Source organism: Narcine bancroftii, chromosome 7 (genome assembly GCF_036971445.1).
Source record: "Narcine bancroftii isolate sNarBan1 chromosome 7, sNarBan1.hap1, whole genome shotgun sequence".
NCBI classification, from domain to species: Eukaryota; Metazoa; Chordata; class Chondrichthyes; order Torpediniformes; family Narcinidae; genus Narcine; species Narcine bancroftii.
This window is the reverse complement of record NC_091475.1, coordinates 150,706,965-150,734,352: the sequence shown is the minus strand read 5'-3', so window position 1 is coordinate 150,734,352 and position 27,388 is coordinate 150,706,965. Positions and strand designations below refer to the sequence as shown.

At 40.5% G+C, this 27,388-nt stretch overlaps 1 protein-coding gene across 2 annotated transcripts in view; it reads left to right on the top strand.

Annotated features, from left to right (window-relative positions):
- The first annotated feature begins 2,290 nt into the window (after positions 1 to 2,290).
- med17 (mediator complex subunit 17) overlaps positions 2,291 to 27,388 on the top strand; it is a 34,211-nt gene continuing 9,113 nt past the window's right edge. The window contains exons 1-6 of one of the 2 annotated variants that reach the window (XM_069890829.1): positions 2,291 to 2,437; positions 11,714 to 11,880; positions 14,119 to 14,329; positions 20,431 to 20,567; positions 23,047 to 23,131; positions 23,584 to 23,736. In XM_069890829.1, coding sequence (XP_069746930.1) covers positions 11,716 to 11,880; positions 14,119 to 14,329; positions 20,431 to 20,567; positions 23,047 to 23,131; positions 23,584 to 23,736 — 751 coding nt within the window. In that variant the 5' untranslated portion in view covers positions 2,291 to 2,437; positions 11,714 to 11,715. Of the gene's footprint in view, positions 2,438 to 9,191; positions 9,481 to 11,713; positions 11,881 to 14,118; positions 14,330 to 20,430; positions 20,568 to 23,046; positions 23,132 to 23,583; positions 23,737 to 27,388 lie in introns of those variants that run through there. The other variant, XM_069890828.1, reaches the window with a different exon arrangement.

The window sequence follows — 27,388 nt, the reverse complement described above, 5'->3', positions numbered from 1 at the left end:
GCTCCTCAAACCATTTTTAAACAATCTGCCACTAGACCCGTCTCTAATGACATTTGAAAAATCACTGTCAGAGCTGCTGCAATTTCCTCATTAATTTCTCTCCAGGTCCTAGGGAAAATCCCATCAGGACCTGGAGACTTATCCACCTTTATATGCTTCAAAAGCTCCAGTACTTCCTCTTTCTTAATAACTACAGTTTCTATAATTACCCTCTTTGCTTTCTTTACCCTGTACAGTTCAATGTCCTCGGTGAATACTGAAGGAAAAAAACTTGTTCAAAATCTCTCCCATCTCATTTGGATCCACCCACAGTTGTCTGTTCTGATTCTCTAAGGGACCAATTTTATCCCTCACTCTCCTTTTGCTATTAACATATAGAAATCTTTTGGATTTATTTTCACCCTGAAAAGCCTTTTAGCTTTTCTAATTTCTTTCTTAAGATTCTTTTTATATTCAATGTATTCATCACGCATCTCCTTTACTCCTTGTTTCTTATATTTATTGTAGGTCTTCCTCTTTTTTGAACCAAATTTCCCGTATCCCTTAAACAATGGCTCTCTCAAACTTTTGACTCTGCCTTTTATCCTGATAGGAACATAAAGATTTTGTACCCTCAAAATCTCACCTTTAAAAGACCTCAATTTCTCTACTACATCCTTCCCATAAAACAAATCATACCAATCCACTCATCATAAATCCTTTCTCATCTCAAATCTAGTTTTTCCCCCACTCGAAAACCTCAATCTTAGGACCTGACCTAGTCCTTTCCATAATTACATTGAAGCTAATGGCACTATGATCACTGGACCCAAAGTGCTCCCCAACACATTCCTCTGTCACCTGACCTATCTCGCTCCCAAACAGTTGATCCAACACTGCCACTTCTCTCGTCAGTACCTCTACATATTGCTGTATAAAACTATCCTGCACACATTTTACAAATTCCAATCCATCCAGCTCTTGCACAGAATGGGTTACCCAATCTGTATCACGACCCTCTGCTTATTACAAATATCTGCTAGCTCACTTGTGACAGTATGTGGATATGTTTTTGGGAGATAAATTGGGGCAGGTTTTAGTGTAGGTAACATACAAACGCTTTAAAATAGTTCTTATTTAAAATATTGGAGCTCTGTCCCATGTTGGGGCCAACAGTCTTCGCAAAAGCTTTGGAGAGTATCCAAGAGACTTCACTAATGGATTGTTGCTTACAAAAAAAGCTTGTCGGAGTAGCAGATTGTCTGCAGTGAAACTTGCTGTTCTAGGAGGGTCATGAGATTTTGCAAGTGGAGAGAGTCAAAGAGGCTTTCTCTCTTGTGTGTGAGAGAAAGAAGAGACAGAGATCAGTTTTGCAGTTTTAGTCACCAGCAGCAGCTGGGACTGGAACAAGACAAGCTGGCAAGCTTGGGGAAACCCCATTTTAGAAGACGGGTTGTGAGTGCTTAGTTCAGCCTGGCCAAAGCCCTTGTGGTTCATGCAAGAGGAGAGGACTGGGTGTTTATGTTTCATTTGGGATAAGGGAAATAAAAAGGCACTCTGAGGTGGCCTGAAAAAAAGAGGTTGTCATCTGGAGAACCTTGAGGGGACAAGTTTCGTCAGCAAGACACTGAAGTGGCTGATGGAAGTAAATCAGTTGTGCGTGTCCTGGAACAACAAATCTCTGAAAACCGACAAGAACCTTCCTGAGCGGTAACCGTTTACCTTTCAAGCACCAAAGCCTGGTGAACTTTAAAAATGTTAAATTCTGTGCACAGTATAAGAATTGCCTACAACCAGTGAACTTAGAAGAATGAGAAGTGAGATTGGACTGTGAACCAAAGAACTTTTCTGAACTTGCACACACATATTTCAAGGAAGAGGTTTAAGAGCTTGAAGAGACACACTCAGCGTTACAAAAACAGCTTCTTCCACTCCACCATCAGATTTCTGAACGGACAATAAACCTGTGGACACTATCTCAATTTTTCTCTTTTGCACAACTTTTTAAAAAATTTTGTTTGTGTGTAATTGTAATTTTTGTAGTAACATGCTACAAAACAACAAATGTCATAACACATTCATGCCAAAAAGTCTGATTCTCATTTTGTGTTGTAGAACTGCTATTGTCCTCTACATACCACTTTGTGAACATTATAGTTCTACATGTGTGTTAATGAGTATAATATTTTACCTAATGCAAACCATTCTCAAGACAGCATTGTTGTACCTGTACATAATTTTAGTGTAATTATTTAATTTGCAGTATTTTGGTGGATATGCAAATGTTTATGTTGCTCTTGTTCTGTTTTAGACAAACATGTAATCTTGGAAACATCTTTTCAAAAAAATAAGTGAAATCTTCATAACTAATCAGAAAGTTCATGTGCTCAAGATAAGAATCACTTATGACTGTTGTGACCTTGGCTTATGGCTATGCTCTGAGGTTCAGCAGCACCTGGTATGATTTTTGTTCTGTTGCATGAGATGTTTGAGCTTTGTATCATGTCTGTCTGGGATAAAACATCACCACAGCATGGGTGAGAATGAAGTTGTCTTGGATGATGGCTTCAGCAGAGTGGCCCTGGAAACTGCCTCAAGGTTATGCATGAAATAAAGAAAGTCCTCAGATATTAATTGCACCTAGCTCCCTTATGGGCAAATCTGTGGCATTGCCAATCATTATGACCTTTAAACTATAAAATATACTTTATTTTGATTCTCCACAAGTGTCCTGTCAGATGTCCTATCATTGCCTGAATTGATACAAAATAAAAATGTATCCACATTCTTAAAATTTTGACATTTATGGTATTTAACCACAAAATGAAAAGGTAGTTAATGAGTAAATTCTTACAAAAGCATATTATTGCATAGGTTCCTTCCCTGTTGAATTCACAAACTAAAATGTCTATTAACTAGATTCGGATTACTGTCATTTTCAATTTTACACTTGTCCATTATTTCTTTAGAGATTCTGATACTTTAAAATCATCAAAATGAACAGCAGATGAAAAAAATTGAAACAGAAGTAAGGTGTTGGATGAAATCAAGTTTAATTAGGAATGGCATGGACAGAATAAAACAGAAAATATTACACACATTCAGTTGGTCAGGCAACATTCGACATCGGCTATACAGGAGAATCCAGAGAGTGGATGTTTGCTTCTCAGACTGGAGGCCTGTGACTAGTGGTGGGCCTCAGGGATCAGTGCTGTGATCATTGTGGTTCATCATCTATATCAATGATCTGGGTGATAATAAGGTAAATTGGATCACCAAATTTGCTAATAGGCGTTTGGGACAGCAGGGAAGGCTTTCAAAGCTTGCAGCGGGATATGGACCAACTGGAAAATTGGGCTATAAAATGGCAGATGAAATTTAATGTAGATAAGTTTGACCTGCTGCAGTTTGGAAGGTCAAACCAAGAAAGGATATACACGGTAAACGGTAGGGTACTGAGAAGTGTGGTAGAACAAAGGGATTTTGGAAAACAGATAATTCTCTGAAAATGGCATCACATGTAGATAGGGTTGCAAAGAGAGCTTTTGGCATTTGGCCTTCATAAATCAAAGTATTAAGTATAGGAATTGGAATGTTATGGTAAAGTTGTGTAAGACATTGGTGAGGCAAAATTTGGAGTATTGTGTGCAGTTTTGATCACCTAACTTCAGGAAAGATATCAATAAGATAGAAAGAGTGCAGAGAAGATTCATTAGGATGTTGCCCAGACTTCAAGAACTGAGTTACAGGGAAAGGTTAAACAGGTTAGGACTTTATTCTCTGGACTTAGAAGAATGAGGGGAGATTTGATAGACGTATTTAAAATTATGAGGGGTATAGACAGAGTAAAAGGAGGTAAGCGTTTACCACTGAGGGTAGGTGAGATACAAACCAGAGGACGAGGGTTAAGAGTGAAAGGGGAAAAGTTTAGGGGAACTTTACAGTGAATAGTGGGAGTGTGGAATGAGCTGCCAGCTGAAGTGAATGCTGGGACACTTTTAACATTTAAGAAGAATTTGGAGAGGTACATGGATGGGTGGGCTATAGACTGGTCAGTGGGACTAGGCAGAAAAATAGTTCAGCACAGACGAGAAGGGCCAAAAGTCCTGTTTCTCTGCGGTATTGTTCCATGGATCTGTGGATAGAAAAAAAAGGGGTTTTTTTTAGGCTAAAAATCATCAGGGCTGGGAAAATGAGAGGGAATAAAAGGAACATCAGTGACATTGGGAGGTTGGTGTGATTATACAGTCTGGTTGATTGAAGAAAATAAGGAAATGGAAAAATGCAAGGGATGTGATAAATCTGATATTTTGGTGAAGACATTAAACAATTTCAGGTAATTTGTTTATTCTGCATCGAAAATGCCTGCTTCTGCGATGAGGTTATTTATTTGTAATAGATTTGCTTTTTGGCTTGATGTACTGGACATTTCCAGTGTTTTCCTTTTGGTTTTCTGGAGCACTGTTAACAGCTTTTACGCATTCTTTTGGGGTATTTTTTTATGACTCACCTTGCAAATTAAAACTAACTAGTCTCTTCTAATTTTGCTGAAATGTTGACTATTTCTCTTTTCATTGATGCTGCCTGACATGTTGTGCAATATTAGCAGGTATTTTATGCGATTTCTCACCTAATTTGTAATATGTTATGTTCTTGTGATTGCTCTCTCTTTCTGTCCTATAAGTTAGTAATGTATTGTACTGAAGTTTTTTACTTGTTAACTCTTAAGGATCTTAAGAACCCTGTTTTTGAAGATCCTTTTCTCAAACTGTTATCTCTCTTTCTAACTGATCAATCTCTCTCATATACTCCTTTTTAATTTTTGAAGTAAAATTTATAATTTGTCCCCTTATATATGCTTTCAATGCATCCCATATAATAAACTTATAGTTTACAGAGTTCAAATTTATATCACAAAATGTCTGAATGTGTCTTCTAACAAACTCAAAGAAATCTTTTTTTGTTTCAATAACATCAAATTCACTCTCCATCCATAAATTGTTTTCTCTTTATCAGGCATTTTGATTGCCATTAATAAAGGCAAGTGATCCAATAAAATCCCTGCTTTGTAATCAGCTTCAAGAATTCTAACTTGCATTTGTGCTGAAATTAAAAATAAATAAATGTTGGAATAAACGTCAAATAAAATGAATAATCTTTCTCTCTAGGATGAAATCTCCATGCATCTATTACATTCAAATCGCTCATTAATAACAATGTAGCTTATGTTGCTCTTGTTCTAGTCTCTACTCATGTATCTAACAATGGATCTAAACAAAAAAATAAAATCTCCTATTAAAATATTTTCATGTGCCTTTGCTAGATTTAGAAATATTCCTTGAATAAATTTCTCATCATCAATATTTGGAGCATAGGAATGTCCAAAATTCAGAATATATTTGACAACGCATCATTCCATATTTCTGCATGATCCATCACAGCATTTTGAATTTTAATTGGGACATCTTTTTTTTAATCAAAATTGCCACACTTTTTGCTTTAGAGTTGAACAAAGAGGATGTTACGTGTCCAACCCAATCTATTTTTAATTTCAAGTGATTTTTCTCAGATAAATGTGTTTCTTGGAGAAAAGCCACATCAACTCCCATTTTCTTCACCCTTTAACATTAAAATTAAGAAGCTTCAAGGACTTACTCATCTTAACAAATTATACTCAATTCATTTCATATAGCCTCTGTTACCTCCTCCCACTAATCTTTTTCCATTGATTAACACACTATATGTTTGTGTACATTTCCTCTGGCAATTCAAATAAAAGAAGAAAAAATTAAGAAAAATAGAAGAACATTAAGTAAGTATTCCTAGAGGGTTGTGACTGTCATGTGACAGCATTCTCCCCTATCTAGCTGGAGGACACACCAGCTAGAAATCAAGGTTTGTTTATGCTTCACCCATTAGTGCACACTATTGGACCATGTAAATTACCTGGACTGGACTCTGGAGCCTGCCTGTAATTGGATTAACCCTCCTAGCACTGAGCCATTGGGATCCTGTAAATGATCTGGGCTGGACCCTCCAGCACTATAAAATTGCCATGTGCTCTTTGTTCTCTCTTTTTGCCAGCTTGGGACCACCCTGCTTCACTCCAGACCTAGAAATATGGAATGGTGCTGGAGAAACTTGGCAAGATTGACTGTTGGCACTGTTAAAAGGGTTGGGAGTGTTTAATTTATGTCCCTTCTAGCATGGAGCCATGTCTGCACTGAGTCAAGAGGTGGTTAGGCATCCTTGTGATTGTTCCTTGATCATTGTACGTTCCCATGCTATTTTCCCCACGTTCATTATTGTCCGCTATTTCTTTCCCAAGGCTGCTGTAATCTGTGTGAGTGTGTGCTGCATCAGTTACCATTTCCCACACTTTTTCTGTAAATAAAATACTTCCCCATCAAAACTGTGTTCAGAGTCCTTGCCTTTGAGACCTACTAAATCTGTTGCTCATTCAGAACAAAAACCCTCCCCATTGGTGTTGCTTAAATAATGTACAACACCACCCCCCTCCATTTTACAGGTAGGCTGGGCTTAAGTCCTTCATCAAGGTATGAACAAATGTCAGCAGATACCTGAACAAAATGGTAGGGCAGGAGGGGCAGGGGGAGAAGCACAGTCCCAAAGAACAGGAGGTAATAGGGAGGGACAGTGCTTTACTTGGAAGGATTATTTGGGACTCTGAATGGCGTGAGGGAGAAGATGTGAGTGTAAGTGTATAATTTTCTGCGGTCACTGGGGTAGGTGCCGAGGAGAGAGGGATGAGTGGATGAGAAAGTCACGGGGAATAAAAGAGCAAACATGTAAACCCATCATCTCAGATGGATGATTGATACCAACGGAGAAATCAAATGACTTCAAGTTGTAGAATTCTGTATTAAGTTCAAAAGATTGCAGAATGCTCAAACAGAAGATGAGGTGATGTTCCTCAAGCTTGATACACCTCTTTGAATAACGGCACCTTGAGGAGGAACAAGGTGCTGCTGAGTATTTCCAGTATCTTCTGTTTTTATTTTAGATTTACAGCATCTGCTGTTTTTTCTTTATTCATAAGTATATAAATGATTTGGATTATGCAGTAGATAAGCTTTGTCTAAATTTGCAGATGATACCAAAATAGGTGATAGGGAGGTGCTGCTGAGGATCCCATAAGGCTGCAGAGAGACTTCGTTAAATTAGGAGAATCTGCTAAGAGGTGGCAGATGATTTACAATGTTGGAAAGTGTATGGTCATGCATTTTGATAGAAGAAATAGTTGAAGACTATTATGTAGATAAAGAGAAAATTCAATATTTAGAAGTGCAAAAGGACTTGGGAGTTCTCATGCAGGATACTTTAAAGGTTGACCTCTAGGTTAAATTGGTAGTTAAGAAGGTGAATACAATGTTGGCATTCTTTTCCAGAGGAATAGCATACAAGAGCAGGGATGTAATGTTGAGAGTATAAAGCACTGGTGAGACCTCACGTGGAGTACTATGTACAGATTTTGGCTCTGTATTTGAGAAAAGACATGCTGGCGTTGCAGAGAATTCAGAGATTTACTAGATTTATACCCGGAATGAAAGGGTTAGCATATGAGGAATGACTGTTGACTCTTAGACTGTACTCATTGAAGAACTGGGAGATGGAGGGGGAGGGAACCTCATAGAGGCATTTCCAATGCTGAAAGGCCTGGGCAGAGTAGATGTGAAAAGGATGTTTCCCATGGTAGGTGATTCTAGGACAAAATGGCACAACTTTAGGATATAAGGGCATCAATTTAAAACAGAGACGCAGAATTTTGTTTTAATCAGAGTTGTGAGTCAGGAACTTGTTGCCAAAGGCAACTGTGGAAGCCAGGGAGTTGGGTGCATTTAAGGCAGAGATTGACAGGTATTTGATTAGGGTTAAGGGGAGAAAGCTGGAGAGAGGGGCTGAGTGGTGGATGTGTCACTGGAGCTGACATGATGGGTCAATGGGCCTACCTCTGCTCCTATATCTTCTGATAATATCTATTTAATAATTAGCATCTTGCTGTCTGTGAAAGAATACTTGCTGTGCAAAATGTTGGTGCACATCTCCAATAATCCTTTTTGGTGTACCTGAAAAGCTAGTTTTTCTCGTTTAAATCAAGAGTGATTGGGGCCATGACTTGGAGTTGTCACTGACAGGTGAGGACTGGGATATTATTTTAAATTTGATGAATGAAGCCTCCTGTGCGCAACCTTGTTTGTGGCTGTTCGAAATAGTGCAGGGAGCACATATTTCAAAAGTGAAACGACCTCGCTCTTTGTGTGATCAATGTAATTTTTTTGAGGCTTCATTTGCCCTAGTTTAGAATTTTTTTTTCTCAAATTTAATTTTTTTTAAGGTCAAATACCTCTTATTTGCTCTTTGTTTTTTTTTCTCAAGAAGAGGCAATTATTACTGACTTCATCTCGAGCATATTTTTAGCTTTTACTTCATTGATAGCGAGACCAACAATCCTGATGAAATGGAAAGGCAGAATTCATATTCAGTGGTGACAGGAGGTTATGTCCTTCCTAACTTTAGGGAGAGAGAAAAAAAATCAGACATAATGTCAAAGAGGCAAAGGTGAACTTTTACCCATTCATGAGCATAATTGAGGGTGTTTGGATGCTGGTGAACAGAGCAGCCTGGTCTCCAAGTGTCATCCTTCAATTCCTACCTTTATTACATATGCGAGTTTTCCTTATTTAGACGAGGGGTTTGATTATTGGGGAGGGGGGGGGGGGGGGTCTTTTGTTTTTCTTTTTGAGATATTTCGACCAAATGGGTATGATCGAGAAGAGTAGACACAATTCAAGTACGAAATAGCTGTCTTGCACATGTCTTGGATTAAAAGCTGTACGTTTTTTAAATAGAATAAATGCAAGGCCGCCGCTTTTTGATGGGGAAGCGTGTCGGAGAAATTGCTCACTGAACGGTTTATCTTCCCCCCACTACAGCAGGACGGTCCAGGTGCTTCGGCATCCGTGCGCCTGGACCGGTCACCTGCCAATCGCCGTCTTCTCATTTCCTCCCTCCCTCCCCCCGATCCCCGATGATCGTCCGATCCGTCCCACCCTCTTCTCATCATGTCCCAGCCCTCAACGTCGGCTGCTCTTTACTTCCCATGGACCCCCCCGAGTTTCTCCAGCACCTTTGCGTGCCGTTTCGAGAACGCTGATTCGCGCCTCCGGTGCAGCATGGGAGAAGCGAAGCGAGGGTGTGTTGCGCGCATGCGCGGGCGACCTGGCGGCGCCGAGGTTCGAGCGGAGATGGCGGCCGGTCCGCCTGTTACCATCAGTATCGAGGCAGCCTGCGAGAATCAGGTGCAAGAAGTTGCTCTCGATGGCACGGAGGCTTACGTGCAGCCGCTCTCCATGTCGGAGAATCTGGCCAAGTTAGCGCAGAAAATCGACTTTAACCGGAGCGACTCGGAGGGAGAGGAGGCCGAGGCCCAGGGCGGAGAGGAGTGGGCGCAGCGGCAGCAGGACAGCGACGACGAAGAGGGTGAGCGAGCGACTCGGTGGTGAAGGCAAGGAGAGTCGTTGGTGTTGCTTTGTTCTCCTTGGACCTCGGAGTTGGCAGCAGCCCAGGGGTGGCCGAATGCACTCTCGACTCGTGGTGTCTGGGAGCGTGGTAAATAGGGCAGTGCACGATCTCACGGGGGATGGTTTGCAGCGATGACTTTGTAGCCTCAGAAATATAAAGTTGGGTGTCACCGTTGGAAAATTCAGGGAGGAGAAACTGTCAACGATTTGGATCAGTGATCCCGTCTCAAAACAGAAGGCTGAGAGTGGAGAGAGAAGCCCATGTGGGCTAGGTGAGGTTGTCAGGTGCATGATACCGACCGTTAGCAAGACATTATGGGGTGAGAGCCATTTATCTGAAATTGGAATATTGAGTGTTCAATCCAAAAGATTGAAAAGTTCCTGCAAAAAGAATAAGATGTCCAACTTTTATGTTGGAGTGGTAGCAGATAGGTAGGTTTTGAATGAGAGTGGGTTGTGAATTAATGTGGCATGCAGCAGGAAGCTTGACAACGTTGCAATGCATTTACAAAACAATCTTTAGTGGTTCAAATTTTGCTGAAACATTCCTGTCACATGAAGGAGTATTTTAGAGCAGTAATTTATTGTAGAAGTTTAAATGCCTTTCAAGTTAAAATAGTCTTGAAATATCAAAGGTGAGATAAATAGTTTGAAATGTGTTTAAAATGATTACATTAAATTAAAACAATTTAATTTTCCCTCTGTCTTCTCATCCTCAGGCCAATTTTAATCATGTAAATTGGCCTGAGGATGAGAAGACAGAGGGAAAATTAAATTGTTTTAATTTAATGTAATCATGAAAAAAAATTATTATAAAATATTTTTTATATTAATTATTGTCATATTAGTGCACCTTAGTAGCCTGGGCCGCACATGGGCAGTAACAGGTGTGTCATCTTCTGGCCTAAACTTGAGCATTTAAAAGTGGTTGCACAAAAAAAAATCCAGTGCAGAATGCTATTTCAGTTTCCAGTCTGAACTGCCAGAACATTTCAATAGCTAACAGTGAAACTGGCTTGGTGCATTTGGTGAACTGGAAATTTAATCTGTCAGTTGGTAAGGGTGTCAGGTGTGATCATTTTAACTGGAGAATAAGAATAGTGGACTGGGCTACGTAACACTGGGAGAAAAAAAGAGTACCAGGCAGACTAGAATAGTCCTATGTCCTTTCTATGTCAAGACCTATCATTTTGGCTATTCATTGATTTTAGCCCAGTGACAGTATGAATCAGATGATTGTGGATTTGTTTTCTAATCCAATAATTCAAATGTACAATAGAACTTATGATTTAATTCTGTCCAGTTATACTCTTAAAATCGCTGTCCCAGACATGTATAGCTTTTTGACATTTTTTTTTAATTTTTATTTTTCACACTATGAACCATATTAGCCAAAATACACAAATACACAAACATTTCCCTCTTGAATATACAGTGTCATTTTCTCCCCTTTCCCCCCTCCCTTCCCTCCCTCCTTCCCACCCCCTCCCTACCCACTAAACGTTCAACATGTACATTACAATAAACCCATTAAACAATGTCATCACACAATGAAAATAAATAAGAAAATTGTATCATCTACTTGTACACGCTGGGTCAGTTCAATTTGTCTTCTTCTCATTCTATCACTTTAGGGGTGGAGGTCTGCAGTAGGCCCTCTCTGTTGTGTTCTATGTACGGGTCCCAAATTTGTTCGAATACTGTGACATTATTTCTTAAATTATATGTTATTTTTTTCCAATGGAATACATGTATTCATTTTTATGTACCATTGCTGTACTCTCAGGCTCTCTTCTGATTTCCAGGTTGACATTATACATTTTTTTTGCTACAGCTAAGGCTATCATAATATGTTGAGAGCAGGGAAGTTGTCTGTTTCCTAGATAATATTCCTCCATGAACCAGTGCTGCTAAATAGTTCAAATCACTATTTACTTTATTGTTTTTGTATGTGCAAATTAGATGCTGTGTTTCTTGCAAATCAAAGCTATATTTCAAAAGAACTTCATTGACTTAGTAAAAACACAAAAAGAGCTCAGGCCTGAAACATTCCTCCAGCATTTTTGTGTTTTTACTACAGTCACAGTGTCTGCAGCATTTGTATTTTACTTCATTGACTCTTGAATATTTTGGGGCATTCTGAGGGAAGGAAAAGTTAATATTTTAATCCTGTTTTATTTTCTAATTTTTAGCAATGCTCAAGTTTCAGCCCTCCTTGTGGCCATGGGATACAGTTAGAAATAACTTGAGGAGTACACTGACAGAAATGTGCGTACTTTATGATGTACTTAATGTTCTCAAGGAGAAAAAGTACATGACTTTGGACCCAGTCTCTCAGGAGTCACCGCCTTCCAAGCAGGTATTTGCACTCAACAGTGCATCAAAATTCTATCAGTCCATGGCTGCATAAAGTAATAATTTAGTTTTGGATATTAATCACATTGATGTTAATGGTCTACCTTTTAATGTGTAACATTGAGTGTTTGACACAAAAAATAATGATTTGAAGCTTGTTAGAATATTATGTGGAAAGTTTTTAAAAAAACTAGGTATTTTCCATTTAAGTATATTTTTACTTCATTTTATTTGAGCAATGAGCTCTCTGAACCCTTCTCCATTAATAATGGCGTGAAGCAAGGCTGTGTTCTCGCACCAACCCTCTTTTCAATCTTCTTCAGCATGATGCTGAACCAAGCCATGAAAGACCCCAACAATGAAGACGCTGTTTACATCCGGTACCGCACGGATGGCAGTCTCTTCAATCTGAGGCGCCTGCAAGCTCACACCAAGACAAAAGAGAAACTTGTCTTTGCAGACGATGCCGCTTTAGTTGCCCATTCAGAGCCAGCTCTTCAGCGCTTGACGTCCTGCTTTGCGGAAACTGCCAAAATGTTTGGCCTGGAAGTCAGCCTGAAGAAAACTGAGGTCCTCCATCAGCCAGCTCCCCACCATGACTACCAGCCCCCCCACATCTCCATCGGGCACACAAAACTCAAAACGGTCAACCAGTTTACCTATCTCGGCTGCACCATTTCATCAGATGCAAGGATCGACAATGAGATAGACAACAGACTCGCCAAGGCAAATAGCGCCTTTGGAAGACTACACAAAAGAGTCTGGAAAAACAACCAACTGAAAAACCTCACAAAGATAAGCGTATACAGAGCCGTTGTCATACCCACACTCCTGTTCGGCTCCGAATCATGGGTCCTCTACCGGCACCACCTACGGCTCCTAGAACGCTTCCACCAGCGTTGTCTCCGCTCCATCCTCAACATCCATTGGAGCGCTTTCATCCCTAACGTCGAAGTACTCGAGATGGCAGAGGTCGACAGCATCGAGTCCACGCTGCTGAAGATCCAGCTGCGCTGGATGGGTCATGTCTCCAGAATGGAGGACCATCGCCTTCCCAAGATCGTGTTATATGGCGAGCTCTCCACTGGCCACCATGACAGAGGTGCACCAAAGAAAAGGTACAAGGACTGCCTAAAGAAATCTCTTGGTGCCTACCACATTGACCATCGCCAGTGGGCTGATAACGCCTCAATCCGTGCATCTTGGCGCCTCACAGTTTGGCGGGCAGCAACCTCCTTTGAAGAAGACCGCAGAGCCCACCTCACTGACAAAAGGCAAAGGAGGAAAAACCCAACACCCAACCCCAACCAACCAATTTTCCCCTGCAGCCGCTGCAACCGTGTCTGCCTGTCCCGCATCGGACTTGTCAGCCACAAACGAGCCTGCAGCTGACGTGGACTTTTACCCCCTCCATAAATCTTCGTCCGCGAAGCCAAGCCAAAGAAGAAATTTGTCTTAGCAATGCTTATCTCCTTTTGAACCCCATTTGATTATCTTTTAGCTAATTTAATGTTTTAAATAGGATAACTGTTTGGGACACAGGAAACTGACTGTATAATCTGGAGCAAAAAATAAACTGCTGGAGAAACTTAGCAGGTCAATCAGCAATAATGGAAGGATAGGAATTGTCAGCCTTTTGGGTTGAGATGATGTATCAAGACTGAATAAGCTTCTGCGTTTGGATTTTGAGATATTTGTAGTTAAAGTGATATTGATATGGCACTTATGGGTGTTGGTAGATGCTGGATAAGTATATTTTCCGGTTGCTTGAGACTTAATCTTGCCATGCCGAACTAATACACCTGCATTAAGAATAAACAGTTTAAAAGAGAAAAATACAATACTGTACAAAGTTAGTGTACGAGATGTTACTCTATACTGTATTTTCAATCACATTCTTCAAAAGCATTTAACTGTCACTGCATCTGCAGGTTCCTCCCCCTCCACATAGCCACCTGAAAGACAAACAATAACATTATACATAATTATCACCCCACCCAAGTTTACAAATAAACTCGAGCAAAGCACGATCAAGGCAATCTGCTTGCTGAATATTTGCTCCTGTCTTCACCAATGATTTATGTGTTACTTCAAATAACATTGGCTTTTACAATTTTAAACGTGCATTTTTACCTATTATTTTAATTTTTAAGATTTATTTTCCTCGATTATTATTATTTTTTTTGCTGGTGGCTTGAATCCTGGATTCCATGGGTTTTACTTTATTTTTGTTTTCCTTCAGGGTTTACAACTGTGTGGGAAGAAGAAATCCCTAGCAGGTGCTGCTCAGATTCTCTTGAAGGGAGCAGAAAGGTTAAATAAATCAGTAGCCGAAAATCAGGAACATAAACATCAACGAGACTTTAACTCTGAGCTACTCAGACTACGACAACACTGGAAGCTAAGGAAAGTGGGTGACAAGATTCTTGGGGATTTGAGTTACAGAAGTGCAGGTATGCAGGATTACAGTACTTAATTTCCTCTGGAGACCAATACTCCATTCAACTCATTTGTTGAGTATCTTCATTCAGTGTTCTGAAGTAAGAAATTACAAATTAAGAAACTTCTAATGTTATTCCTCAATGTTGATCCATACTCTTGAGGCCTTTCCTCCTTATCCAGCTTGAGGAAAATACTTTTCAGCATTTGATACCAATCCTTTTCAGTTTTTTTCTCATTCTTTTAAACCAATGAATATATCTTTTTTTTGGAATATTTTATTTGGCTTTCATAGACTCAAAGCAATTCAAACAACCAATAACATCTTTTTAAACATTAGTGTAACATACAGAGTTTGTATTTATCCCCCCTTTCTCCCCACCCCCCCTTGCCTCCAAACATTTAATCATACAAATTATACAAATACTAGTGGGGTTCACAGCCCCCACGGAAACCTAAGAAAAAAAGCAACTTGGCTAACTAAATAAAAAAGGTACAGAATGAAAAGAAAGAACTAAAAAAAACTTTAAAAAAAAATCATGTTGCCTGTGCCATGTCCCATTTCCTTAACTCCGCTTCTTTCCATGCTGGGACAGATTTCTATAGTGTCCATATTTCAAAGGGAGGGGGAATTAGTCAATTTATTTCAAATAGGGTTGCCAGACTTAACGAATGTGTCATATTTCACCCTTTAGATTTTGTGATTTTTCTCTTAATGGAATTCAGTTCTACATATCTATATTCCATCGTGTGGTATTTAATTGGGAGCCAGACTTCCACGTAACTGCTATACACTTCCTGGCTACAGACAAGGCGACCTTCATGAACTGAATTTGATATTTGAACAGTCTAAAACCCATGCCCCCAATATCTCCCAGAAGGTACAACTCCGGATCTTGTGGAAAATTTTTTCAGCATGTTCCCGAGAAGGATCTCACCTTTATACATCACCAGATGAAGTGGACAAAGGTTCCAATCTCGGCACCATACCTAAAGCACATTTCTGAAATTTTTTGCTTTGATTTATGTAATTTTTGTGGTGCGAGGTACAGCTGGTACAAAACCATGTATTGCACCAACTCCCATTTCTCCCTCGACCTGTGTAAGCCCGACTTCGGGCCCTCACTTTGGAATATGTAATACATTCGAGAAATAAATTTACGCATATTCCCCTGTCGAATTAGAATCTCCACATTACTACATCTAGGTAGGGTCATAGGTAGTTCTAATTTTTCCCTTAAGAAATATCTTGTTTGCTGATAGAAGAATGTTCTATTAGACAAACTATATTTGTTCCTCATCTGCTCAAATGACATGAGCTACCTTTGTTTGTAACAGTCCTTGGTACACCTGATCCCTTTCTGGCACCAGGCATCCAGGATTTTATTGCCCAGAGTCAAGGGTATTAACTTGTTCTGGGTCAAAGGCATTTTAGGAGATATCCCACCTTCCATCGAATACATGGATTTATTCTTTGCCATATCTGAAATATATGCTTTTAGTATGGGGTTATCTGTTTTCTTTGAAATTAATTTAGTGAACCATTTTTATATAAATTATCTTGTAATCTTTTCATCCACTGTGCAAGCCCTCGCCTCCCCCCCCCCCCCCCCCACCATCCAAATTGTAATTCCATATCAACTTTTCCATGGAATCTCCTGACACATTCGCCGAGCATCTTAAAGAAACCCCGGGCAATGAAATGGGTAATGATTGAAAAAGATACTGAAACCTTGGCATCACCTTCATTCTGACACAATTAACTTTGCCCACCAGTGTTATGGGAAGAGACCTCATCTGTCAAGGTCCTTCTCAATCTTCCAGATCAAACAAGATAATTAAGTTTGTATAAGTCACATAAATCTTTATCTTTTTTTTAATCCCCAAATACTTAATGCCTTCTTGCAGCCATTTAAATTAATTTCCGTTATTGTCTCTAATCCCCATTCATCAAAGGCATAATTTCACTTTTGTCCTGATTTACCTTATACCCTGAGTCCTTCCCATAATCCTCCAGTGTGGTATTCAGCCTGGCCAATGGCCTCTCATGGTCAGTCAAATACACTAACACATTATCAGAGAAAAGATTGATTTTATGTTCCATCTGGCCCATCCTAAATCCCTTTGTCTGGATCCCGCCAAATGGCTTTTACCAGCGGCTCAATTGCCAGTATGAGCGCAGGAGACAATGGACAGCCCTACCTAATGGACCTACTCAATGGAAACATCGGAGACATTTGCCCATTTGTAATAATTTTTGTGAGACGAACTGCCCCTTTAATGTGTCCCATATTAGGAAGTTATCCTCAGTAGAGGGGAAGTTCATCTTGCATAACAATTCTATCTGGGCCCTAACAAAGCTAAAATTCTGGTTTCCCTAACAGCAACGTATTCAGGTGCCATCTCAACATCGAGGCCTGCTTATTTGGCATGATGATGAATAAAGTCAAGGGAGAGTAGCCCAACAATAGCTGCACAGTGTATTCGGCTTCCACTATCCTCCTTCCAATTGGGCTGATGCCAAAAATAAATCAATTCAGGTGTAGGAATCATGTCTCGATTAAAAGGAGTAATCCCTTTCTCTTGGATTTAGCAATCTCCAGACATCTATGAGATTCAGCTCTTTCATAAAAGCCAGGGTAAGACTTAGCTGCCCTGGCCATTTTTACTTTCTTTGCTGACTTGTCCATGTCTGGATCTAGGCAAAAATCGAAATCCCCTCCAATCAAGACATTCTCATACTCTTCAGTTACTTTGAAGAATATATCTTGTGTAAATTTTACATCATTGAAATTTGGGGCATGTATATTCATAAATGTCCAGGATTCCAAGTATATTTGACATTGCATCAATACGAATCTCCCCGCCGAGTCCACGACCACATCCTTGACCATCACTGGAACATTGCTCCCTATCAAAATGGCCACTTCCCTGGATGGAATTGAAGGAGGACATTGCCACCTGTCCCACCCACCCCCTCCGACTTTAAATGCTCTTGTTCTGTCGAAAACTATGTCCACCTTCATATTTTTTTTTAGGTGTGTCAAGACTCTTTTCCGTTTATATAAAACTCTCAAATTTAATTGACTTATCCATGGCCCTTGGACCACTCTGTTATACCCTTCCCCCTCCTTGTCCCCTGATACTTAGCCTCTGTCGTGATTCTCCTCTGTAGTTCATTGGCACAAGCAATCGTGCTCCAGGCAAAAACTAAGTTATCAAAAGTAAAACCCAATTCCAAAACAAAACCAAAAAACCCTCCTCTTCCTTTCCTTCTTTTCCCTCCTCATTTACCTTCACTCACCCTGGCACCAATAACCAAGCTATTGGTGCAAATTCTTTCTCCCCCACCCCCCCTCCCTTATTTTGAGATATGCCCAACATACTCATCTTCCACTTGAACTTCCCTCCCTTTCTTTGAGTTCCCCATATCTTCTCTTTACTTATGCAATCCCCTTCCAACATTAACACTACGAAAAGACCTTCCTGTAGTCCTCACTTCTGATATTTACAATCCATTTTTCCCCGGAATCCTCCTTCCCTTTATTTACATTTAGTCTTGCAGCGGTGGCAGGGATCTTACCAAGTCCATTGCTTACTTTGGATCCTTAAAGAACCTCTTTCCCCTCCTGCCCCTACTATCTTCAGCTTTGCTGTATGAAGGAGGGTAAATTCCACTCCTTTTTGTTTCAAGCCCTTTTTTTACTGGGTCAAATTCTCTTATGCGCTTGGATAGAATGAAACCTCCTCACCCCCCTCCCCCCCAAACCAATATTCCACTGGATGCCTTCCCTTGCTTTTGCCGCCAATGGCTTTAAAATCCTCTCTTTATCCTGATAGTGCAGGAGTCTCACCAGGATAGAGCATGGCGTTGATGTGGCCCTGGTGTGGGGCAAGAGACTGGTGGGCCCATTCTATTTCCATATTGTTTCCCTCCCCAGTATATCTGGGATCCATTTTTCCCAGAAACTCCACTGTTTCTCTCCCCTCCTTACTATCCTTTATCCCCACATTCTTAATTGTGTTCCTCCTATTAATATTTTTTAAGATGACTATCATTTCCCACATCATCACCCTATCTCTTACCCATGCAATCATTTTGTTCTCCCCTATCCAGTCTTTACTCAACCCTCTAAATTTTCTCCTCTGTTTTCATTACCCTTTCCATTAAGCTATCTAGCCATTCTTTAATTGCCCCTTTCCCTGCCACCAGTGTCCTCAGTCCTTCTTATTTGTCCAATGGCCTCCAATATTTCCCTGACAAAAGGCATCAAGTCCTCTGTCTCCTTTATCAGCTTTACACTTCCATATTTTGACTTTCTTTTGTCCCCTCGCTCTTCCTCTTGATCATCCTCCTTCACCTCATTCTCTGACTCCAGCCTCTCCCGCCACATCTTTCCCGCTGATTTTCCTCTGGCTGTGTTGCCCCTGGAGTCCACCAGGCCTGACGCCTCGGACCTGACCTCCTTGCACTTGCCGTTTGGATCAGTCTTACTGGGTATATCTCTGTTCTCTTTGATACTTCTCCTCCCGGCCCATAGGGTCCTTCCCTCTGCCACCACCAACGTTGTTGCCCTCTTCATCTCGTCCTACTCCCTCGACCTTACGCCTCCGGGCTTCCCTCTACCACTGACTTCGCCACCATCTCCACCTTGGCCCATTCTCTCAACCTCTAGCCTCCGCGCCTTCTGCTGCTGAGATCGCTGCCCCCTCCTCCTTGGCCCGGCTCCTTTTACCTTGAGCCTCCGAGCTTTCTGTTGTAGCTGACATTACTGCCCTCTCTGTCCTGACTCCCTCAGTCTTGAGCCCCCGAACTTCTCACGCCTGATAATGCTCCTAGCACCTCCATTGCAATCCTCTCCAGGTGTCGTCCTGGGCTAGATTTTCCTGGGCTGGTCTTGCTCACCTCCAACATGTTCTCGTCATGGGGCCTTGCTCAGGTGCTGACGCCATAACTTCCACTATTCTCGGCCTCTGAGTAGGCTGCTCCTTGATCTCCTCTTTGCCACGAGGTGAGTTATTCTCACTCTCACCTCTTACAAATTTTGTCTTTCTCATTTCCTTGCCTTTTCTCAACTTTCTGAACTATCCAATCCTTCTATTGATTTCTACTGAGGGACTCTATGTATTTTCCTCTCTTTTCTGATCATTACTATGGGGAGCTCTCCAACCTCACTACTCCTCTACTGCTGCTATTTTGTCTCTCCCAAGTATATCTTATTCTTGCTTGACTCACCGAGTGTGAATGTTCATTGTGGTATCTCCTCAGCAAAAGCAAAGCTTGGGGATGGAAACGAAAATATACAGTATTCCATGTGTTGCCAAAGTTGGGTATAATTGCATAAAGATTCCTTACGTATGTAATCCTGTCTCCTTGCAAAGAAAAGTCAATAGGGGAAGGTAAAGAAGAAATGAAAAGAGAGAGGGGAGGGAGTTATCTGAAACAAGGACAATCGTCAAAATTTCAGATCAAGTGAATTTTTCTTCAATCTGTAAGGTCAGCTCAGTTCAGAGATAAATGAGGATTTCAGAGAATCCGATTTTGGATAATCAGAGTTGTACTGTATTTGAATTAATTTTATTTCCACATTTATCCTCCATTCTAACTTGGATTTTATTAGTTTGTTTTAATTAACACTCTGTTTTGGCATTTTTTGTGGTGTCTTTGCACAACCATCTAACATCGTTTACCTGTTGGAAAACAAAAAAAAAAATTGCTGGAGGGACTCGGCAAGTCAGGCAGCATCCATGGAAAGCAAAAGACTGAGATTTTGGGCTGAAACACTTTTATCAGAATCAGTAGCTGAAAGAATTTCTGATGAAGGGTTTTCAACCCAAAATGTCTTTTCCTTTCTATTGATAATTGCTGACCCACTGAGTTCCTCCACATGTTTTGTGTGTGTCTCCATTTTTCCAGCATATACAGACTTCTTGTTGGGCACCCTCTGTTTATTTAAAGAAACTGCACTTTCCATCCCCACTGGTCGATTTTTTTTTTTCCCGTACTGATGCAATCTGTCATATAATTAAATCACTGAGTTTCAAATATCCGTAATGTGGAATTCTCCTGAAGAATGATTAAAATAACTTTTATTGATTTTTTTTGTTTACATAGGGTCCCTCTTTCCTCATCATGGGACATTTGAAGTATTAAAGAATACTGATCTGGATTTGGATAAGAAAATTCCAGATGATTATTGTCCTCTTGATATAATGATTCCCAGTGATCTGGAGGGATCGGCATATATTAAGGTAATTATTAAGTCATGTAACATTGTTAAACAGACTCTTTTGTCCAGTTTAGGTCATTCTTTGCATTGTATCTTCAGGGAAAGAAATGATATCTTAACAAAAGTATTTTTTGTTAGGTTGTCACCCTGCTGGAAGATGGACATTTTTGGTGTTTTCTGAGTGGTAGATCAAGATGAACTAACCTACAGTTACCCTTGGCATGGCTTCCAGGATAAGAGAAAGGTTGCTTGAAGCAAAACATTTTTCATTTCATCAAATGTGTGGAAGGGAACTCTTATTCAAAAGAATTGTGTTTGCATTTGGACATTTTCTAAGAAGAGCAGCCATATTTTCTGAATTATTACAAGTTCTTTTGTATCTACACCATGACCACATTTTCCTCTATAATCAGCTTGCTGGCACATGCTTTTTTTCCTGATCTTCTAACTACATACTTAAATCTTTTTCCATTCATTCCTTAACAATACCTCTGTTTTAACAGTAATCTCGTGTCCCCCCCCCCCCCCCAAGAGTACATCTTGTACATTAACTTGGGGATTAAAAATTCTACAGATTTTGTAAATGCTGATATCAAATTATTGTTTGCCTTTTCATTTGTATTAATTGGATAATTTAATATTAACATTTAAAGCTTATTGTGACAAAATGCAATATGATCTTTAGAATAGCTGTGGCTTTTTGAAGTCACGTTGAAGGGTGTATAGATTAAATTTCGGTGAATACTGATAACTGAAGCTCAAAATAACGTGGGAGGAAATGTAGTACAACTCCAATTATCCAAAATTGGATTATCTGAAATCCTTAGTTTTCCAAAATTTGGATAAACAAGAATATCTGAATTCCTCATTTATCCAAAATATTTTTGGAACCGAACTGACCAGGGACGTCAGGCTTCCGGTGGTGGCAATAGCAGACCTCGGGCTTCCAGTGCCAGCAGCAGCACAGTGGACCGAGGGCTCCTGGCACTGGCAGCTGCACCGTGGACCGAGGGCTCCTGGCACTGGCAGCAGCGCAGTGGACCGAGGGCTCCTGGCACTGGCAGCAGCGCAGTGGACCGAGGGCTCCTGGCACTGGCAGCAGCGCAGTGGACCGAGGGCTCCTGGCACTGGCAGCAGCGCAGTGGACTGAGGGCTCCTGGCACTGGCAGCAGCGCAGTTGACCGAGGGCTCCTGGCACTGGCAGCAGCGCAGTGGACCGAGGGCTCCTGGCACTGGCAGCAGCGCAGTGGACCGAGGGCTCCTGGCACTGGCAGCAGCGCAGTGGACCGAGGGCTCCTGGCACTGGCAGCAGCGCAGTGGACCGAGGGCTCCTGGCACTGGCAGCAGCGCAGTGGACCGAGGGCTCCTGGCACTGGCAGCAGCGCAGTGGACCGAGGGCTCCTGGCACTGGCAGCAGCGCAGTGGACCGAGGGCTCCTGGCACTGGCAGCAGCGCAGTGGACCGAGGGCTCCTGGCACTGGCAGCAGCGCAGTGGACCGAGGGCTCCTGGCACTGGCAGCAGCGCAGTGGACCGAGGGCTCCTGGCACTGGCAGCAGCGCAGTGGACCGAGGGCTCCTGGCACTGGCAGCAGCGCAGTGGACCGAGGGCTCCTGGCACTGGCAGCAGCGCAGTGGACCGAGGGCTCCTGGCACTGGCAGCAGCGCAGTGGACCGAGGGCTCCTGGCACTGGCAGCAGCGCAGTGGACCGAGGGCTCCTGGCACTGGCAGCAGCGCAGTGGACCGAGGGCTCCTGGCACTGGCAGCAGCGCAGTGGACCGAGGGCTCCTGGCACTGGCAGCAGCGCAGTGGACCGAGGGCTCCTGGCACTGGCAGCAGCGCAGTGGACCGAGGGCTCCTGGCACTGGCAGCAGCGCAGTGGACCGAGGGCTCCTGGCACTGGCAGCAGCGCAGTGGACCGAGGGCTCCTGGCACTGGCAGCAGCGCAGTGGACCGAGGGCTCCTGGCACTGGCAGCAGCGCAGCGGACCTGCCCGCCCCGGCGCTGGAAGCAATGAACCTCAAGCTCCTGGGCAGGAGCAGGACCTTCTGACTCCCAGCACAAGCAGGGCATCAGTGGGGAATTGTCAGTGCTAGGCGGTGGACGGCATTTTCTTGGTGAGAATAAACTTTAATGCGTAAAAAGCCTGAACCTGTTGTTTATTGTTGTACAAGTACTGTTACAAGTGATTTGCTGTTGCTACTCGGCTGTTTTTAAAAAATGATTGGTTCTCTGGGGAAAAAAAAAGTTTATCAGAAATGGGCTGGTCCCTATCATTTTAGATAATCGGAGTTGTATTGTTTTTTTTAAAAAAACAACAGTATTATGGATGAACATTGTCACATATTTTGCTAAAAAAATGTGAAAATAATAAGAAAATGGAGAAATATCAATAGTGTTATTGAGAAAAATTGATAAGTATTCTTTTTACAATCTTTCCACATTGAATAACTTGTGTAATTCCAACATCAAGTTTACTATAAATTTGGCTTTTCTTTTGAAGGTTTCTATACAGAAGCAGGCTCATGATATTGGAGATCTTGGCACAGTCAACCTCTTTAGAAGACCCTCACAGAAACCCAATCCCAGTAAGTAGATGTTTCGAATCAAAAAATGATTTATAGTAAAATTATATTTTGCCCCACCATGTGTCCTGTTTATTACAAAACCAATACCTGTGAGTAAGATCTGAGACAATTTATATGTAGCTCTCAATTAAATGATGTGTAGAGACAGTAGGATTTTAACATATTTTCTGCTTCTGTCTGCAAGACTGTCAGTGCAACATTTGGAAAGTCCTTTCTTGTGTACCCAAGAAAATAACTTTTCCCTTATGATCATAAATTTGTTTTCATACAGGAGTGAATGCCAAAATTGCAGCAAACTAAAAGCAGATTCATTGGGAAGAATCTATTATGACTGAGTCTACATTTTTAAAATGGGTATTGGAAATAGAAAATGTGCAACCTAAAATGTAATTGTTCTTGACTGCATCTTGACAAATGTTTTGAATCGTTTAAATGTTGCATGTAATTTGCAGGTACCGCACACTGGCAGGCAAAGCTAGAAGCAGCACAAAATGTTCTGTTGTGCAAAGAAATCTTTGCACAGTTGTCTCGAGAAGCCGTGCAGATTAAATCACAAATACCGCACATTGTAGTAAAAAACCAGCTCATCTCTCAACCATTTCCAGGTAAAGAAAATCATTTTGTTTTAACATTTATTATAAATACTGTGTATTTGTGGTTATATTTTTGTCATTATTGCAACGTAACTTTGTGCAAAGCTAAATTCAATGTTTGGGTAACATTTTCATCTGTTACTTTTTTGTAAACTTGCTAAATCTGTGACATGTTTCAACTTTACTGGTCATTTTTTTTTTCAAAATCTGTTTCATGGCTTATCTCCAGTTTCAAAAGACATGTGGCATTATTCATGGACTTGCATTTTATTTCATTTTGTTCTTTGAGCTTTCAAGACAAATGTGTCAATGACGGTAATCTCGGATTGTAATACAACAGCAGCAGGTCACTTTGTCATTGCTGATAAAATTGCTTAAGATAAAAGAAACAAATCGAAGGAAAGTTTCAGCTTGCAATGTGAGAAAAAAATGCATTATGAGTCTGTTTTCCAGGAGCACAAGCTTTCTGTAATATGGATGGGTGTTGCTTGTATGATGCCATGGATATTGCATTTGTGTATATAGTGTCCTCCATCAAGTTTGGGACAAAGACATTTTTTTCCCCTTTACCCCTATACCTTAAATTTGTAATCCAATAATTCACATGAATAAAGTGCACATTCCAGATTTTATTAAAGGTTATTTGTATACATTTGGTTTGACCCTGTAAAAATTACAGATTTTTTTCTACATAGTTTCCCATTTCAAGGCACCATAATGTTTGGAACATTTGGCTTCACAGGTGTTTGTGATACTCAGGTATGTTTAATTGCTTCATTTGTGCTGGTATAAGAGAGCTAAACTTCTAAGCTTTTCAATTTTGGAGTCTGTAGTTGCCATTTTTCAACATAAGCCATTATGAGGTTGAAAAAAACTTGAATAAAACAGAAAGAGACATTGCCCATACCTTAGGATTACCAAAATCAACAGTTTGGAACATCATTAAGAAAATGCACTTGTGAACTCCATAATTGCAACGGTACTGGTAGGCCAAGGAAGATGTCCACTGCTGATAGCAGAAGAATTCTCATAATGAAAATAAAAACACAAGGGGAACCAAAGAGTGAATGGTGATAGTGTGAAATGAACTGCCAGCTGAAGTGGTGAATGCAGGCTCAATTTTAACATTTAAGAAGAATTTGGACAAGAACATGGATGGGAGAGGTATGGAAGATTATGGACTGGTGCATGTCAGCAGGACTAGGCAAAGAAATAGTTGGGCACAGACTTCAAGCAGTCATTGGATGCAAAGGCATTCCACAAAGTAGTAAACATGACTAATATACATAGCATTGCTATGTCACAAATATTATGGTGCCCTGAAATGAGAGGGCTATCTATAAAAAATGCTGTAATTTCTACATTGTCAAAACAAAATGCACACAAATACCCTTCAATAGAATCAGGAATGTACACTTTAATCACATGTGAGTTGATTACAAATTTAAAACTGTGGAGCATAGGGGCAAACAAAGGAAAAATGTGTTTTTTGTCCCGAACATTATAGAGGGCACTGCATATTACAGGTACTCCCTGACTTGTGACCTATGCGACTACGTCCATCCACATTGTGGTTTTTTTGATGTCAAAAAATGAGTCGGGAAACATGGAGAATTCTTCAGAAAAGTTTAAGCCTTTATTTGCAAACAAAAGCTTAGACAAATCAAAGCCTGGACTCGAAAATGCCTGCTGCTATGAGATACTGCCCTTTTTTTATATTTTAGTCCTGACTTAATCACATTTCTGCACCCATTTATTCATAACCTTGTATCTTAACCCAATGTCATTCCTTGGCTCATCACAATTATTTTCATTATTTTCCACCCATTAATCTCATCATGTTTAGAACCACGTGTTTCATCATATCCTGCCACCTTCTACTATTTCATTACTGTGGCCTTGTGTAGTAAATACATAATAGATTATTACTTGTAACAGAGTGTGTAAATTATTACATAGTAATGGATTAATGAATGGTAGTTCATATGGTTTATTTTCCATACACATACGATCAAAAATTTGTTGAAAAAAATATAAAATTTACATGATTTGACAAACTATAACAGGGATACAGGGCATGTAAGAGCCAAAATGTGCATACTTGATAGTTGGCACCCCAGGGTGTGTAAGATGGGCATCTAGATTTCTGTGCACATGCACAAGTCTTCGTTTGGTGCACGTGCAGTTCACATACTGGAGTTGGGTTAAGGATGCAAATTCAATATCATTCGGGCGCATAGCTGTCATGCATGTTTCAGCTGAATTCCAATACGCGAACCCATCGCGCATGCGCATAGGAATCATGAATATTGCGCGCAGCTTATGGACCCCAGAATGCCAACTAACAAGTTAAGTATGCAATTTTGGCTCCTTTATGCTCTGTATCAATGTTGTATTTTGTCAAATACAACATAAACTGCGTAAAATTTGTATTTTTAAATTTTTAACAAATATATGTAATTCCAACATGCGACCAACCTTTCAGTTCGAATTGCAGTTGTAAGTCAGGGAGTACCTGTATATCAACATAATGTATTGAATATTTAATTAATCTTCCTCTTGTCTACTAAATAACTCTTAATGGTAAATTTTCTGAATTGTTACTGAGCCAAATTTTAAATATGATATCCTTCAGAATTGGTTTATTGCCATGAATTTGTCTTGCGTCAGGAATATTGTGCATATCAGGAGCAAACATTGCAAAAGATTACATTTCCATAAATACACTATTTAAAATAAATAGTACAAAAGGTGAGGTAGGGTCTGTGGTTCATTGTCTATTCTGAAATCTGATGGCAGAGGGGAAGAAGCTGTTTTTATAATTTTTGGTGTTTTTTCAGGCTCCTTTACCTCCTTCCTGATGGTAGCAGTGAGAAGAGAGCATGGCCTGGGTGGTGAGGGTCCTTAATGATAGAGGCTGCTTTCTTGACACCACCTTTTAAAGTGCTGACTGAGTTCACAATCCTCTATAGCCTTTTTCTGTCTTGTTCATTGGGACCTCCATACCAGACAGTAACATTTTAATTATTCAAGCAATTTTAATTCAGCCTTTTTTGGATTGTTTCTTGAAAAAGATTTTCTGGAAGACATTGGCTCTGCAATTTGAATTGAACAGATATTTGGAGGGCTCTTTAAATTGTAGAGGTATTTGGACAGATGAGGATATTAAAGTAGCAAATTTCTTCCTATTTGTTCTTACAGGAGAAACTGTTCCCATTGGGGTGGTCAAAAACTCAGGAAGATTGAATGAAAGTGATCAGAAAAATAAATAAACTTTTAGCTTATGGTCGTTTTTTAAAAACATGCAAATGCTAAGTGCTGTTTAGGGGAGTAATGGAGGCAGATTCATCGAACATATATAAAGAAGATTGATAAGGATCTGATTATGAACAATTTAGCATTTTTAAGTTTTTTTATGTTTATATTTTTGATTTCTTACTTTTTATTACATGAAGATAATTTCTTCATACTATGAAGAAATTAAGCAAAAAGTCATCTTTTTTCTAATCTTCAGTGTCTTTGCCACATCCTAAAAGGTGTTAGCAAAACTGGATATGTTCAAGTTGTCTATTAAATGATTTTGTACAGTCAAACTGATAACCCAGAACATAATTGTTCAGAAATCCTGATGGTCAGCATGTGGTTGTTTCTTGGTCTAGAATGT